Consider the following 17,260-nt stretch of genomic DNA (forward strand, 5'->3'; position numbering starts at 1 on the left):
GAATAGTTTGAAAGAAAAAAGAAAATATATATATATATATATATATATATATATATATATATATATATATATATATATATACTCCAAGACCTTTCCATGGAGCTTCTGTATTATTGTAGTTTCGAGGATGTGCTACAGTCAGCATAAAGAAATGAGAAACGGGCGATGAAAATGTGAGCTTGGAAAATTGGTTTGTGTGGAGATAGTAGGAAAAACTGAGTGTAGAACAGTATAAAGCGAGGGTAAATGAAGGGTGGGTGATGAGTGGAAGGCAATTAGGGAAGCAGTGTTTACATGAGACAGAAGTGCACTGCCTGTGGAAGGTGGGATGGGGTCATATCCAAAAGTAATGAATGATGAAATGAGAAGGTTATTAGTGGTTTCAGCACATTACATATAACAGATCATAGCTAAAGAGTGGATGTGAGAGAATGAGGCCATTTTTCATCTGTTACTGGCACTATCTTATTAATGCAGGAAATAACAAATAGGTATGGAAAAAATGTATTTTTTTTTGTTTTGACATAATGAAACGAAAAGGAAAGACGCATCCGATCACATACATTTTATTATATCTTTACATAAATTTGCAACACCTGTCGAGATGAAATTACAATAGTTTGAGATACATTACAATGTTGAATCTCTTCCAACAAAATGAAATACTGACAAATAAAAACTTGTGAAATATATCACAAGGTGCCTAGAAATATAACAATTCAGACAGAGAAGAATAAAGAAATAGCAACATCAGAAGTCAGCATGATAAACTGGGTTCTTAAATGTAACTTCTCTTTTAGACATTTAATTTTCATTTGCAAATATATCAACATTTGCAAATATATCAAGTCTACCTATATGACTTACAAATACGTCTCTTTTAAAGGACTTAAAACCATATTTTAGGGTCTTAGTAAATGACTTGCAAATACATCTCAGTAAAATACAAATATTTCTCACAAGAAGACTTACAAATACAAGTTATGTGTCATTATGATACAGCCTTTGTTAGATGAGGAGCAAGTATATAATCAATTTAAAGCACAATCTTTGCAATGTTAATGGAAAATTAAACTTTCAAGTTTGCAAATGAGTGAATACAGAGGAATCACAAAGTAAAGGGATAAGGATCTCAGTATAACATCCCATCTGATGCAGATAAAACTTTCTTGCCATAATGTCAGTCTTGCAAAATTTGTCCAAACCTTTAGAATTTAATCACAAATTCATTGTTCCTCAAAGCTTTTCAAATTGAAAGATGCTATTTCAAGATACTTCTAAAACTATTTTCAACATTTACAGGACAACTGATGTATTGGCACACCTCTGGTTCAGGTACAATGAAAGGGGCATCAATTATCGTGGACAGGCTACAGTATATGAAATACAATGGTCACTGTAATCTTTACTAAAAATTTTATATATCAGTAGAAAGAGACAACTCAAGTGATTAATACATCTTACAGAAACCACATGAACCTGCTTTTCAATACTACATATGTATACAGGCTTGGGATTTTTTTTTAATATAACATGTAAAATTTTTTTCAAACATATTCACCATTTCCTGCATTGGTGAGGTAGCATTAAGAACAGAGGACTGAGCCTTGGAGAGAAAATCCTCACTTGGCCCCCTTCTCTGTTCCCTCTTTTGGAAAAGTAAAAACTGGAGGGGAGGATTTCCAGCCCCCCACTCCCTCCCCTTTTAGTTGCCTTCTACACATGCAGGGAATACATGGGAAGTATTCTTTCTTCCCTATCCCCAGGGACAAGTATGAAAATAAAAGATGAAATTCTTAAACTAAAGTTAGCAAGCAAAAAAATAAATAAATAAATAAATAGCAAAGCTGTACAAATTAAACTAAGAAGCTAGTCTAACAAAACCTCAATAGTTTGAGTGAACCTCAGCCTCATTGAAGTTGTGAACTCAAGTCATTGTGATACATCCTTTGTTAGATTATGAGCAAATACTTAATCAATGTAAAGCATTAGCTTTAGTAAACTTCACAGGAAAATAAACTTTGCTGTTCGGAAAGGAGTGAATACTATGGTGGAATCACAAAGCAAAAGGCTAAGGCTTTCACATAACATCCCATCTGATGCAAGGAAAAATTTCATGCCATAATGTCACTCTTGCAATATTTCTCCAAACCTTGAAAGTTTATTCACAATTTCATTGCTCCTCAAAGCATTTTACATCAAGGCTGTCATTTAAGATAATTCTAAAATTATTCATTCAGCACTTACAAGAAAGCTGATGTACTGGCACACCCTCAGGTTCAGGTACAGTGTACGTAGCATCAATTATTGTTAAAAGGCTTCATCATATGAAATACAATGGCCACTATAATCTTCACTAGAAAATTCTGTTAAATCAAATTAAATTCTGTTAAATTAAAATTCTGAAAATTCTGTATGTTAGTGGAAAGATGACAACTCAAGTGATTAATACAGCTCTTACCACACTGATCCTTGTGACATAGCAAACCAATTACATAAACCACATAACAGTCCTTTTCAAACCATAAGTGCAGAAATGAAACACATGATAAAATTCTTAAACTAATGTTTGCAAGCAAAAAAACAGCAAAGCTGTATGAAATACTGCAAAAAATTAGTCTAACATAACACTTCATAGCTCGAGTTTTCTGTGACGCATTTTAGCAAATTTTTTTCAACATACTAGAGACTTGCATGCACTTATGCATGTTCTTTATATATAGTCCCAAAAGGAATGGCCTTCTGTGTGACACTGTGATTTTAGTAAAAGGTATTTTCTGGTGTACTTTTGACCATGCGTTAGCTTGTGCATAACTGTAGAAATCTGCTGACTGTTCACGGTGGATGAGTTAATTATAATTCTATTGCCCTAAATGTAATGTTCACTGTCAGTGACACTTATAGCAAATGCAACAGGGAGCATCGAATCACTGTACATTTGCCTATTAAAATCTGTAAAACAAAACCATGTCCTGCAACTATCTTCAAAATGAATGAAAGCTTTCTTGTGAATTTCATTTGCAAATGACAAACCCTTTCCTCTCTGCAGCTAAAATGCATGAAAATCTAAAAAATACTGCTAAGCATGCTAGGCAACTTGCTCAAATCCACCCAAAACCTCTTCTGGATACAGCTTCAGTATATGATACAGTATCATGTTTCTTTACAATGGGGTGAAATTTTTTTTTTCTGAAGCCCCTTTCCACCAGATATAACTATCCACTAATCATCCATTTCTCTAACTGACTTCAAACCTGAGCACTTACCTTTGCTGAAGATGTCCAAATATCTTTTTAATGTCTACAGTTAAGCCTTCTTTCAAGTATGCCTAGGGTGAAAGGAAATCACATGTTTTCTGTAGTAAACCTCACTGGGAATTAGTATGAACACATTAATGCAAGATGTATGACAGATGGCACTTCATATTTTTGTATATCAGCACTGCTAACTGTAGATCATTTTGTTTTCAAGTGCTAGTGATAGAAGGCATTATGAATCCTTTTCAACTGTCCCATCTTTCAAGCAACAACAAAAAATAATAATAAATGAATATCAAAATTCTATCAAAAATGATACAAAGATGACAGATGATAAAACCAAGAGAAAGATGACATGATATGACCAAAGGAAAATGCATGAAACATTAAAACTGACTTAGACTTTAAACACCTCTACCCAATTTTCATGTTAAACAAATAATCATAGAGAGAAATGACTCCACAAGCAAAAGATTTCAAACTGTGACTAAAGGAGTTAATAATAAAGAGATACCCCTAGTAAAAACATGGAAATAGTAGAGGATCAATTGCAGTACGTTAAACACTTTGAGTGAAATTTTTTATAAGGAAATGTGTCAATAAAATGCAAGGAGAATTACTTTGTGTTCTTTTCCATTAAGTGAAAGACATGAGCATTTTTGTGTTACAAGTTAGGGAGAGTATTACAACTATCTTCCTCACGTAAGCGTCCTGGGGATAAGGACAGTTGTGATGGGGAAGAGCTTCTCATGGAGGCACTGGGCCCTACCACTACCTGGGGGATACCTGGAGATGTGATTCCATCTGAGATTGTTGATGCATCTGGAGAGGTCATCATGAAAGTAAAGTTGTTGACTCCTGATGGTCCCTTTTGGCTTGAAGTCTGTAACAATTTTGGACTATAACTAACTTTGAGGTTCAACTGTAAGATGTCCGAATCTTGGAAGTCTGAATCTGTAGAAGCACTGCAGTCAATATAGAGAGGATTTCCTTGGGTAGATGTGGTGGCAAGAGTTGTTGAGGTATATTTTGAAGGATGAATAATGTTACTATGTCCAGACACATGTGCTTCCAAGCAAATATCCTGGAAGCCCTGGGTGTCTGACAAGTTTTGTCTATCTCTTGCACCCTGAACCAATGTTTTGATGCATGGATGAGATGGACTTGAGAAAGTTTCTGTCCTAACAGGTGATGACTGAGTGCAGTCATTAGGAGGTGTCTGACTGTTACTATAAGACTGTGTTCTTAATCTGATCTGGGTAACCTGATGAAAAGTCACTTGACCTTTTGGACATATATCTTCACCACAATTGATGTTTTCATTTTCACTCAATTTGGATTCTTCTGAAACTAATGACTGATATACCTGTGCCATTTCTTGATGCACTGCACAACCATTTTTGTAGGCTTTAATAATCTTACTTTCAATTAAGTCATCCTTTGATGAAGGAAGAAGTGCATCAGTATTGTCTTGGCATGTGATAGCTTGAGGCTTGGTAGCTGCCTTTGTGGACATTGGTTTGCTAACAGGTTTAAGAGGGGCCAATACTTGTGGTAGAGGATGGGTATAAGATGGATGATGATGGTTGTGGTGATGGAGAGTGGTGAAGTGGGAGTTGAGTATGTTGCTGCCCCACAACCGAGTAGATGAGTGACGAAGTGCTTCTGTGTCTGTAATGGAAAGAGTTGTGGCAATTACAAATGCTTATATAAGCTTTTAGTGATAAAAATATGTTTTCTTCATTAAAATATGCTACATTTTGACATTGTAGGATTTAAGTCTTGACAATACAAGACATATTGTACTAATTTTGACAGATGTCACCTTTTGTTATGAAGGATGCAAACTTTTGTCAGAGAAGCATTTCAGCTTTTGCTAATATGTCAGCTTTGATAATATAGTGTTTGAGAGAAAAGGATGTAGATAATGCCTAGTCTTAATTTCTGAGAATGAACAAAAAAAACCTGACTGATCAACATCATCGTGTGACAATGAAATATGTTTGCTTTTTATAATAATGTTACCTTTAAATACTCATACTGCCCAATTCTGATTTTATCTTTCAACAAGGATATTTGATATTCACAATGATGAAGTTATTCCAAACCTGAATTCTGTCGATAGCGAACCCTATGAAAAAGGGTAACAGCACTAGTAACTTGTGCCTGGAATTGTGATGTGGAGAAGGTGTACAGTCCAGGGTTGACAGCTGAATTGATAGGCAGCACCAGCACCACCAGCCATGCATACACTCCCTCTGTTTACACATAAGATATCACAGGGGATTCAGATACCTTCCAGAGTAGGAAACACAGTTCAATCAATTGTTCTTCTCACTTGTTTTCCTAGTGCACAAGTCACCAGAGAATATGATGAATTATTATCATCATCATTATTATTATCATTATTATTATTATTATTATTATTATCATTATTATTATTATTATTATTATTATTATTATTATTATCATTATTATTATTTCTTTTCTTTATTATTATACTTTGTCGCTGTCTCCTGTGTTAGCGAGGTAGCGCAAGGAAACAGACGAAAGAATGGCCCAACCCACCCACATACACATGTATGTACATATATGCCCACACATGCACATATACATACCTATACATTTTAACATATACATACATAGACATACACATATATACACATGTACACATTCATACTTGCTGCCTTCATCCGTTCCTGTCGCCACTCCGCCACACATGAAATGGCACCCCCCTCCTCCGCATGCACACAAGGTAGTGCTAGGAAAAGACAACAAAGGCCACATTTGTTCACACTCAGTCTCTAGATGTCATGTGAAAGCACTGAAACCTCAGCTCCCTTTCCACATTGGGCTGCACAAAACTTTCCATGGTTTACCACAGACACTTCACATGCCCTGGTTCAATCTATTGACAGCACATCGACCCAGGTTCCCCTTTTAGAAAGTTAAAATACAAGGAGGGGAGGCCTTCCAGCCCCCACACTCCCATCCCCTTTAGTCGCCTTCTACAACACACGGGAATGCATGGGAAGTATTCTTTCTCCCCTATTCCCAGGGATTATTAATATTACTGTCATTATTGTATAAACTCAAGGATCCTTTCTCCAAGGGCTTTTGCAGCTTTGTGTTGTAATCAGTAACAAGGAAAGGATGGATTCCTCTGGAGTAAGAAGTTTTTTGATAAGATTGTACTCTAAAGATGCACCTTGCTTGCAGAGTAACCACAAGCAAGCAGAGTCAACAACTTTGAACAAGAATGAATACATATATAAAAATTAATATAAATATAAATAAATATATAATAAAATGCACATATATATATATATATATATATATATATATATATATATATATATATATATTCTGGGGGCCTTGAAGAATGTGTGGAAGTCGAGAACATTATCTCGGAAAGCAAAAATGGGTATGTTTGAAGGAACAGTGGTTCCCACAATGTTGTATGGTTGCGAGGCGTGGGCTATGGATAGAGTTGTGCGCAGGAGGATGGATGTGCTGGAAATGAGATGTTTGAGGACAATGTGTGGTGTGAGGTGGTTTGATCGAGTGAGTAACGTAAGGGTAAGAGAGATGTGTGGAAATAAAAAGAGCGTGGTTGAGAGAGCAGAAGAGGGTGTTTTGAAGTGGTTTGGGCACATGGAGAGGATGAGTGAGGAAAGATTGACCAAGAGGATATATGTGTCAGAGGTGGAGGGAGCAAGGAGAAGAGGGAGACCAAATTGGAGGTGGAAAGATGGAGTGAAAAAGATTTTGTGTGATCGGGGCCTGAACATGCAGGAGGGTGAAAGGAGGGCAAGGAATAGAGTGAATTGGATCGATGTGGTATACCGGGGTTGACGTGCTGTCAGTGGATTGAATCAAGGCATGTGAAGCGTCTGGGGTAAACCATGGAAAGCTGTGTAGGTATGTATATTTGCGTGTGTGGACGTATGTATATACATGTGTATGGGGGGGGGGTTGGGCCATTTCTTTCGTCTGTTTCCTTGCGTTACCTCGCTAACGCGGGAGACAGTGACAAAGTATAATAAATAAATATATGATATATATATATATATATATATATATATATATATATATATATATATATATATATATATATATATATATATATCAACATATACACATGTACATACACAGACATATACATATTCATACTTGTTTGCCTTTATCCATTCCTGGCACTACCCAGCCCCCACAGGAAACAGCATCGCTACCCCCTGCCTCAGTGAGGTAGCACCAGGAAAACAGACAAAGAAGGTCATATTTGTTCACACTCAGTCTCTAGATGTCATGTGTAATGCACCGAAACTACAGCTCCCTATCCACATCCAGGCACCATAGATCTTTCCATGGTGTACCCAAGATGTCCACATGCCCTGGTTCAGTCCACTGACAACACACTAACCCCGGTATATCAAATCATTCCAATTCACTCTATTCCTTGCACGCCTCTCACCCTCCAGCATGTTCAGGTGGCCCCAATCACTCAAAATCTTTTTCACTCCATCCTTCCACCTCCAATTTGGTCTTCTGCTTCTCCTTGTCTCCTTGTTCGCTCCACCTCTGAAATATATACATCCTCTTTGTCAACTTTTCCTCACTCATTCTCTCCAAAGGTCCAAACCATTTCAACACAACCTCTTCTGCTCTCTCAACCACACTGTGTTTATTACCACACATCTCTCTTATCCTTTCATTACTTACTCGATCAAACCACCTCTTCTGCTTCTCCTTGTTCCCTCCACCTTGGAAATATATACATCCTCTTTGTCAACTTTTCCTCACTCATTCTCTCCATATGTCCAAACCATTTCAACACAACCTCTTCTGCTCTCTCAACCACACTCTGTTTATTACCACACATCTCTCTTACCCTTTCATTACTTACTCGATCAAATCACCTCACACCACATGTCCTCAAACATTTCATTTACAACACATCCACCCTCCTCTGTACAACTCTATCTACAGCCCATGCTTTGCAACCATATTATATTGTTGGAAGTTCTATTCCCTCAAACATAACCATTTTTGCTCTACAACATAACATTTTCTTTCTTCACTCCCAGAAAAACTTCACCTCCTCCACCCTATGACTCACTTCTGCTTCCATGGTTCCATTCACTGCCAAGTCCACTCTCTGATATCTAAAACACTTCACTTCCTCCAATTTTTCTTCAAACTTACATCCCAACTAACTAGTCCCTCACTCTTGCTGAACCTAATAACCTTGCTCTTATTAACATTTATGTCCTTCTTTCACACACTTTTCCAAAGTCAGTCACCAACATCTGCAGTTTCTCACTCAAATTTACCATCAGTGCTGTATCATCAGCAAACAACAATTGACTCACTTCCCAGGCCTTCTCATCCCAACAGACTGTATATGTGCATTTCTTCATCTGTTTCCTGGCATTACCTCACTAATTCAAGATACGGCAATCAAGTATGAAAATATATAAGTATGTGAAATATATACATTGATATGTATGTGCATACATACATGTATACATAAACTTAACTTCCCTGCATTCATATCACAGAGAAAAATGTACGTTACCATACATACATATGCAGTGAGTGATATAAGGAAAGAAAAAAGACAGCTACCAACCAGGGAGGTGTATTACTGGTCCTACCTGCCTGGGTATCACGAATGTTAGCAACAGCTGCGTAGTGAGCATTCCTCTTATCCAGGTAGATGTCTTTTCTTTCTGCCTCAACCATACGTTGAATGCTGGCATTCTATCCCCAAACGTACATATCTCCTTGTCACACAGAACACTTAACTTACACAACTCATTCTTTGTAGCTTCAGATTTTCCTGTGGTGACCACTATGCGCTAGCCCTGCCTTTTGGCAAAATGGTAGGAACAATGGGTAGAATTAGTAAGCAGGAATAGTAGACAGGAGGATTAGGTAGACGTAGTAGGTAGGAACATTAGGTAGTAGTAGTAAGTAGTATGTTGGAACATTAGGCAGAAACACTAGGTAGAAGCAGTCGGTAAGAACATTATGCAGAAACACTACATATAAGTAGTAGTAGTAGCAGGAACATTACGTGGGAGCCTCCAAAAACAGAGTGCTACAGTCTCCCTCTGCCAATGGCCTCATAAGGGTACAGCACTAAAGGTTAAAAAGTGGCACCTGAGTTCACCAGTTACGAACACTCTTTTGCCTTGGAAATCCCCTTGAGGGAGTTCCAAAAAAGGAACAGGCATCAGAAATATAGGTAGCTCGATACAGAGAGAAGACAGAAACAGAAAGATCAAGATAGACTACTCACGGTGGATATCAATATGTGCAAGAGCAGCCACTTTGACACACATGATGGGGAGCCAGCAGAGGCAGTTGGTGATGACAATGAAGAAGAAACGTAGAGCAAAATTCATTTCATCACTGGAGAGAGGTGTGGACAATCTTGTCACCCTGATGTTGAAGAAAAGTCCAGTATACGACCCAAATATCACCACCATGCTGCATGGAAATATCAGAATTAGTGATCATGGAAAATGGTTTTATATAATTGATGTCAGTGGCATGCAGTGGCCACCTGTACATAGAACTAAAAGGTAGTTGATGGCCATATGTATGTGGCATTCAAAAGCAGACAATGGCTGTCTGAAATCACAAATCATAGCAAATGTTGGTTATTTGCCAGCAAAATCTAATAGCAAGTGACAGCTATTCAAACATGATAACAGCAATATATGGTCTTTGACATTAATAGTAAAAGGTTGGCATCTATAAAGTGGAAAGCTTCAAATTTCAAATGGAGGTTAAAACATTACAAAACATCCCAAAAGAAGGAACAGAGAAGGGGGCCAGGTGAGGATATTCCCTCAAAGGCCCTGTCCTCTGTTCTTAACGCTACCTCACTAATGTGGGAAATGGCGAATAGTTTGAAAGAAAAAGAATATATATATATATATATATATATATATATATTTTTTTTTTTTTTTTTGCTGTCTCCCGCGTTTGCGAGGTAGCGCAAGGAAACAGACGAAAGATATGGCCCAACCCACCCCCATACACATGTATATACATACGTCCACACACGCAAATATGCATACCTACACAGCTTTCCATGGTTTACCCCAGACGCTTCACATGCCCCGATTCAATCCACTGACAGCACGTCAACCCCGGTATACCACATTGCTCCAATTCACTCTATTCCTTGCCCTCCTTTCACCATCCTGCATGTTCAGGCCCCGATCACACAAAATCTTTTTCACTCCATCTTTCCACCTCCAATTTGGTCTCCCTCTTCTCCTCGTTCCCTCCACCTCCGACACATATATCCTCTTGGTCAATCTTTCCTCACTCATTCTCTCCATGTGCCCAAACCATTTCAAAACACCCTCTTCTGCTCTCTCAACCACGCTCTTTTTATTTCCACACATCTCTCTTACCCTTACGTTACTTACTCGATCAAACCACCTCACACCACACATTGTCCTCAAACATCTCATTTCCAGCACATCCATCCTCCTGCGCACAACGCTATCCATAACCCACGCCTCGCAACCATACAACATTGTTGGAACCACTATTCCTTCAAACATACCCATTTTTGCTTTCCGAGATAATGTTCTCGACTTCCACACATTCTTCAAGGCTCCCAGAATTTTCGCCCCCTCCCCCACCCTATGATCCACTTCCGCTTCCATGGTTCCATCCGCTGCCAGATCCACTCCCAGATATCTAAAACACTTCACTTCCTCCAGTTTTTCTCCATTCAAACTCACCTCCCAATTGACTTGACCCTCAACCCTACTGTACCTAATAACCTTGCTCTTATTCACATTTACTCTTAACTTTCTTCTTTCACACACTTTACCAAACTCAGTCACCAGCTTCTGCAGTTTCTTACATGAATCAGCCACCAGCGCTGTATCATCAGCGAACAACAACTGACTCACTTCCCAAGCTCTCTCATCCCCAACAGACTTCATACTTGCCCCTCTTTCCAAAACTCTTGCATTCACCTCCCTAACAACCCCATCCATAAACAAATTAAACAACCATGGAGACATCACACACCCCTGCCGCAAACCTACATTCACTGAGAACCAATCACTTTCCTCTCTTCCTACACGTACACACACTGAGTTTGGTAAAGTGTGTGGAAGAAGAAAGTTAAGAGTAAATGTGAATAAGAGCAAGGTTATTAGGTACAGTAGGGTTGAGGGTCAAGTCAATTGGGAGGTGAGTTTGAATGGAGAAAAACTGGAGGAAGTGAAGTGTTTTAGATATCTGGGAGTGGATCTGTCAGCGGATGGAACCATGGAAGCGGAAGTGGATCATAGGGTGGGGGAGGAGGCGAAAATTTTGGGAGCCTTGAAAAATGTGTGGAAGTCAAGAACATTATCTCGGAAAGCAAAAATGGGAATGTTTGAAGGAATAGTGGTTCCAACAATGTTGTATGGTTGCGAGGCGTGGGCTATGGATAGAGTTGTGCGCAGGAGGATGGATGTGCTGGAAATGAGATGTTTGAGGACAATGTGTGGTGTGAGGTGGTTTGATCGAGTAAGTAACGTAAGGGTAAGAGAGATGTGTGGAAATAAAAAGAGCGTGGTTGAGAGAGCAGAAGAGGGTGTTTTGAAATGGTTTGGGCACATGGAGAGAATGAGTGAGGAAAGATTGACCAAGAGGATATATGTGTCGGAGGTGGAGGGAACGAGGAGAAGAGGGAGACCAAACTGGAGGTGGAAAGATGGAGTGAAAAAGATTTTGTGTGATCGGGGCCTGAACATGCAGGAGGGTGAAAGGAGGGCAAGGAATAGAGTGAATTGGAGCAATGTGGTATACAGGGGTTGACGTGCTGTCAGTAGATTGAATCAAGGCATGTGAAGCGTCTGGGGTAAACCATGGAAAGCTGTGTAGGTATGTATATTTGCGTGTGTGGACGTGTGTATGTACATGTGTATGGGGGGGGGGTTGGGCCATTTCTTTCGTCTGTTTCCTTGCGCTACCTCGCAAACGCGGGAGACAGCGACAAAGTATAAAAAAAAAAAAAAAAAAAAAAATATATATATATATATATATATATATATATATTTGCTTTCCGAGATAATGTTCTCGACTTCCAAACATTTTTCAAGGCTCCCAGGATTTTCGCCCCCTCCCCCACCCTATGATTCACTTCCGCTTCCATGGTTCCATCCGCTGCCAGATCCACTCCCAGATATCTAAAACACTTTACTTCCTCCAGTTTTTCTCCATTCAAACTTACCTCCCAATTGACTTGGCCCTCAACCCTACTGTACCTAATAACCTTGCTCTTATTCACATTTACTCTCAACTTTCTTCTTTCACACACTTTACCAAACTCAGTCACCAGCTTCTGCAGTTTCTCACATGAATCAGCTACCAGTGCTGTATCATCAGCGAACAACTGACTCACTTCCCAAGCTCTCTCATCCACAACAGACTGCATACTTGCCCCTTTCCAAAACTCGGAAAGCAAAAATGGGTATGTTTGAAGGAATAGTGGTTCCAACAATGTTGTATAGTTGTGAGGCGTGGGCTATGGATAGAGTTATGTGCAGGAGGGTGGATGTGCTGGAAATGAGATGTTTGAGGACAATATGTGGTGTGATGTGGTTTGATTGAGTAAGTAATGTAAGGGTGAGAGAGATGTGTGGAAATAAAAAGAGCGTGGTTGAGAGAGCAGAAGAGGGTGTTTTGAAATGGTTTGGTCACATGGATAGAATGAGTGAGGAAAGATTGACCAAGAGGATATATGTGTCAGAGGTGGAGGGAACGAGAAGTGGGAGACCAAATTGGAGGTGGAAAGATGGAGTGAAAGAGATTTTGAGGGATCGGGGCCTGAACATGCAGGAGGGTGAAAGGCGTGCAAGGAATAGAGTGAATTGGAATGATGTGGTATACCGGGATCGACGTGCTGTCAATGGATTGAACCAGGGCACGTGAAGCGTCTGGGGTAAACCATGGAAAGTTCTGTGGGGCCTGGATGTGGAAAGGGAGCTGTAGTTTCGGTGCATTATTACATAACAGCTAGAGACTGAGTGTGAGCGAATGGGGCCTTTGTTGTCTTTTCCTAGCGCTACCTCGCACATTAAGGAGAGAAGGGGTTGTTATTCCACGTGTGGCGAGGTGGTGATGGGAATGAATAAGGACAGACAGAATGAATTATGTACATATGTATATATGTATATGTCTGTGTATATATATGTATACATTGAGATGTATAGGTATGTATATTTGCGTGTGTGGACGTGTATGTGGGTGGGTTGGGTATACCACATCGTTCCAGTTCATTATATTCCTTGCATGCCTTTCACCCTCCTGTATGTTCAGGCTCCGATTGCCCAAAATCTTTTTCACTCAATCTTTCCACCTCCAATTTGGTCTCCCACTTCTACTTGTTCCCTCCACCTCTGACACATATATCTTCTTTGTCAATCTTTCCTCACTTATTCTCTCCATGTGACCAAACCATTTCAATACATCCTCTTCTGTTCTCTCAACCATATTATGTTTGTCACGTATTTTCACTGTAAAAAAAAAAAAAATAAATAAATTGAGAGGGCAACTATTATGGTGCTTAAATTGTGAGGGCTGAGCTATGATGACACACTCAGGACTACTTATCTGCCCATTATGGAGAGAAGAGATTAGGGGTGACTTGATTATAGCCTTCAAGTTTCTGAATTAGATCATGACATAGAACTCTCTTTTGTGAGATACAGTGACAGGGAAGTCAGAAATCTAAAGAAGCTAGATGAGATACTTCTGAGAAAGGACATGAAGAGCTATTCTAGTGAAAGGGCAGTGGATGTTTGGAGCAGACAAAGTAATGAAACAGGGTGCCAGCAGTATATAAATATCGACAGAGCAACTTTATTGCAAAGTCGAGAGATAAGGCTTCAAAAAGTGCAGAACTCTCTTCCCATGTCGTACAAAAAGGTATTCACTTGTTAACACTTGGAAGTGTCATATATCTGTGATACAAATGTCCAAATCCATACAAATCACAACTCACCTGACAATGTTAAGGCCAAGGAAGATAAAGGCTGAGTACTGCCAACCTATCAGGAAGGGTTCATTTATGTGGAGAGGGAAACACATGGCATTACTGCCATAGAAGCTGCTGATCCACAGTGCTGCAAATGGAATGGTAAATAGTAAGAACATTTGAGTGGTGATGATCAAAACTTGTGGTCATAAATTACAGGTTAGTGTGTGTATGGTTGATAGTTATAATGATAAAGGTTATAATATATTACTGTTAGTTGAGGGACCTGTTTTGGTTGTGTTTTTCTAGTGATGATGACTTTCAGTTGTTGCTGACCATGGTATCTACTTTGGTTGTGAACTAATAACTGTTGGTGATTTGATTGTAGATGTTTATGGTAAAGCATGGTGGTAGACACCTTGATCTGCTGTGGTGGTACAATTTACAATTTTTCTGACTCTGAGCTGCCATGTTCTGTTTTTATTCTGTCTCTGTGTTGTTGACATAAAAACAGACATGCAGACTGCAAGATATAGATACAAATCATATGAGACAGTCAGATAGATAAACAGGTGTTGAATTACACAAAGGCAAACTAAGAGATATATACAACATAACATGGGAGACAGTGACTAAGTATAATAAATGAATAACAAAAATATACATGTATGTGTATATATGGATAGGCCATTCTTTGTCTGTTTCCTTGTGCTACCTTGCTGACGAAGGAAACAGTGATTCGGTACAATAAATAAATATAATATATATATACTAACCCTGGGATAAGGCAGGGAGTATACTTCCTATGTATTCCATGCATGTCGTAGAAGGCGACTAAAAGGGGAGGGAGCGTGGGGCTGAAAATCCTCCCCTCCCGTCTTTTAATATTCTAAATGAAAGAACAGAGAAGGGGGCCAAGTGAGGATATTCTCTCAAAGGCTCAGTCCTCTGTCTTTTTCATACATATTCATCATTTCCTGCATTAACAAGGTAGTGTTAAGAACAGAGGACTGAGCCTAAGACATGAATTTAAAGGGAATGCATAGCAGTAACATGAGGGTTGTAGAGAAACAGCCAATGTAGTAAACTTGGACTAAGTACAACTCAGGAAATATTGGGGAAAACCAAACATCTACACAAGTACAATCTATATTCTTTATATAATGTCATATTCTAAATATCTTTTAATGAAAAAAAGCATATATCAGTAGTGATTAAGTCCATATCTAGAATTTGAGAGAGAACAAGACCTCAACATATATAATTCTCTTCAAAAATTTTAATGTCAATAAAGTACATTTCAAGAGAATATATGAAACTGAAAACTTGACCATAAAAAATAAGTATCTCAATATGAGACATGGTTTTCGAGAGTTTTTGAGAGTCGTGGTGCTCTCTAAAAATACTTCAATGCTGTAGAGGGCTGAATCCCTTAGTTCTATTCATGAATCTAAAAACTGTAATTCTATGCCAAATTTTAGGCAAACTGGGTTAAGTACTATAGTCCTAGATGGGATAACTCTAAACAGTACAGTTTGAAAATGCATAGCATGGTCAGGAAGGTGTAATGAAAATGAAACTTCTGCTTTTGTTTCAGTTGAAATTTTGACTATGGGCACTAAAAAATCTTGAGTTTAATTAAACTAAAGCATGTACATGGAAGCTCAGTAAAAACAGAGAATGTACAAATTTTGAATCAATATGCCATAACCCCACTTTAAATATATCCTATGAAGTAAAGATTATATTCAGGTTGAACAATTATTGATAGCATTTTGCAACTGAGCCCACTATAGTACAAAAAAAACTTCTTCAGAATATATATATTAAAGGGAGGAGATGTTACACCCTACAGCTTTTAAAAGATGGGGTAGGGATTGTCATTAAGATCAACCGCCACAAGGCAAAGTTGCTACAGGACGAGAATGCAGCAGTTCAATGATGCTGCAGGATGCAAATGTTTAAAAACATAGAATTTCAGGACACACATAATGAGACACCTATATAATAAAAATGAAGCAAGTCACAGATGTTGCATGATACATACATATCACAAGACAAAATATATGAGACATGACATAAATGTTTTATAATATAGCTTTTAACCTTGGCATAACTGGTAGATTCCAGTGCTGTTTTCTAGTCTTTCGTGCCTTCACCCTTAACAGGTCAATGACAGAAGGCAACTCCAGTGCAATGTTTCCAAAGGCAACAAGGCTCCAAAACTGTCACAAACTAAAAGTGGTAGCACATCTCAGGTGTTTGTCCAAATCTAAAAGTACTGCCCTGATGTAACTGGGCAAAGCCTCCCCCTTTAGTTGCATCCCTAAAGTGTAATAACAAGGACAACACAGTAAGGTGGGGTAAAACTAGAGTATCCCCTTGAGGTACTGAATACAACTCTTGTAGGCACAACTGTTATGTCACAGATGTATCTGAATACAACTCTTGAAGGCAAAGATGCATTATATTTCAAATAGTACAGGATATAGCTGCAATAAGTTATAGATATTGCAGAACATATATGCTACATGATTTCACAGAATACAGGTGTTTCAAGAAACAGTTGTTGCATATGAGAAATACTGAGACATTCATTGGGAATAACCAAAAGGAAATGAACATCAATCAAAATATGTTACAGTGTAGATCTAACAGAATACAACCAGTGCTCAATGTTTGCAACAAGAGAAAGGTGTTTGAGATCAATGGTGTTGAAATACTTACTTGGGAAGAGTGCTAAACTAATGGATGCAAGCCAGATGACAACCAAACACATTCTGGCACTCTTTTCAGACAGTGTTCGGTCATCGAGTGTCTCACTGATGTACAGGTAACGCTCCAGTGACATAAATGTCAGGATAAACACTGATGTCTGTGGAATGAGAGTAGTTAGAAGTAGCTGAGGATGGATTGAAAGAAAAAAGGGAGAGAAAGGGATGGAGAAAAAAGAGGTAAGAACCAGGAGACATACGAGATATAAGAGGAAAGCAATGAAAAA

General features: G+C 38.6%; 2 protein-coding genes across 2 annotated transcripts in view; both read right to left on the reverse strand.

The window, feature by feature from the left end:
• The window catches only part of Pfas (phosphoribosylformylglycinamidine synthase), a 124,628-nt gene that overhangs the window by 57,004 nt on the left and 50,364 nt on the right, over positions 1–17,260 (reverse strand). Inside the window, exon 16 of the mRNA XM_071693156.1 lies at positions 16,983–17,134. Within this exon, the coding sequence (XP_071549257.1) occupies positions 16,983–17,134 (152 nt within the window). The remainder of the gene's footprint in view (positions 1–16,982; positions 17,135–17,260) is intronic.
• Positions 553–16,978, reverse strand: LOC139765575 (uncharacterized). Its single transcript, XM_071693154.1, has 4 exons — positions 14,287–16,978; positions 9,562–9,752; positions 5,366–5,515; positions 553–4,928 (listed from the first exon to the last, which is right to left on the reverse strand). The coding sequence occupies exons 1-4, from the start codon at positions 14,436–14,438 to the stop codon at positions 3,922–3,924; spliced, it is 1,500 nt and encodes a 499-aa protein (XP_071549255.1). The 5' UTR covers positions 14,439–16,978; the 3' UTR covers positions 553–3,921.

Source organism: Panulirus ornatus, chromosome 55, assembly GCF_036320965.1.
Source record: "Panulirus ornatus isolate Po-2019 chromosome 55, ASM3632096v1, whole genome shotgun sequence".
NCBI classification, from domain to species: Eukaryota; Metazoa; Arthropoda; class Malacostraca; order Decapoda; family Palinuridae; genus Panulirus; species Panulirus ornatus.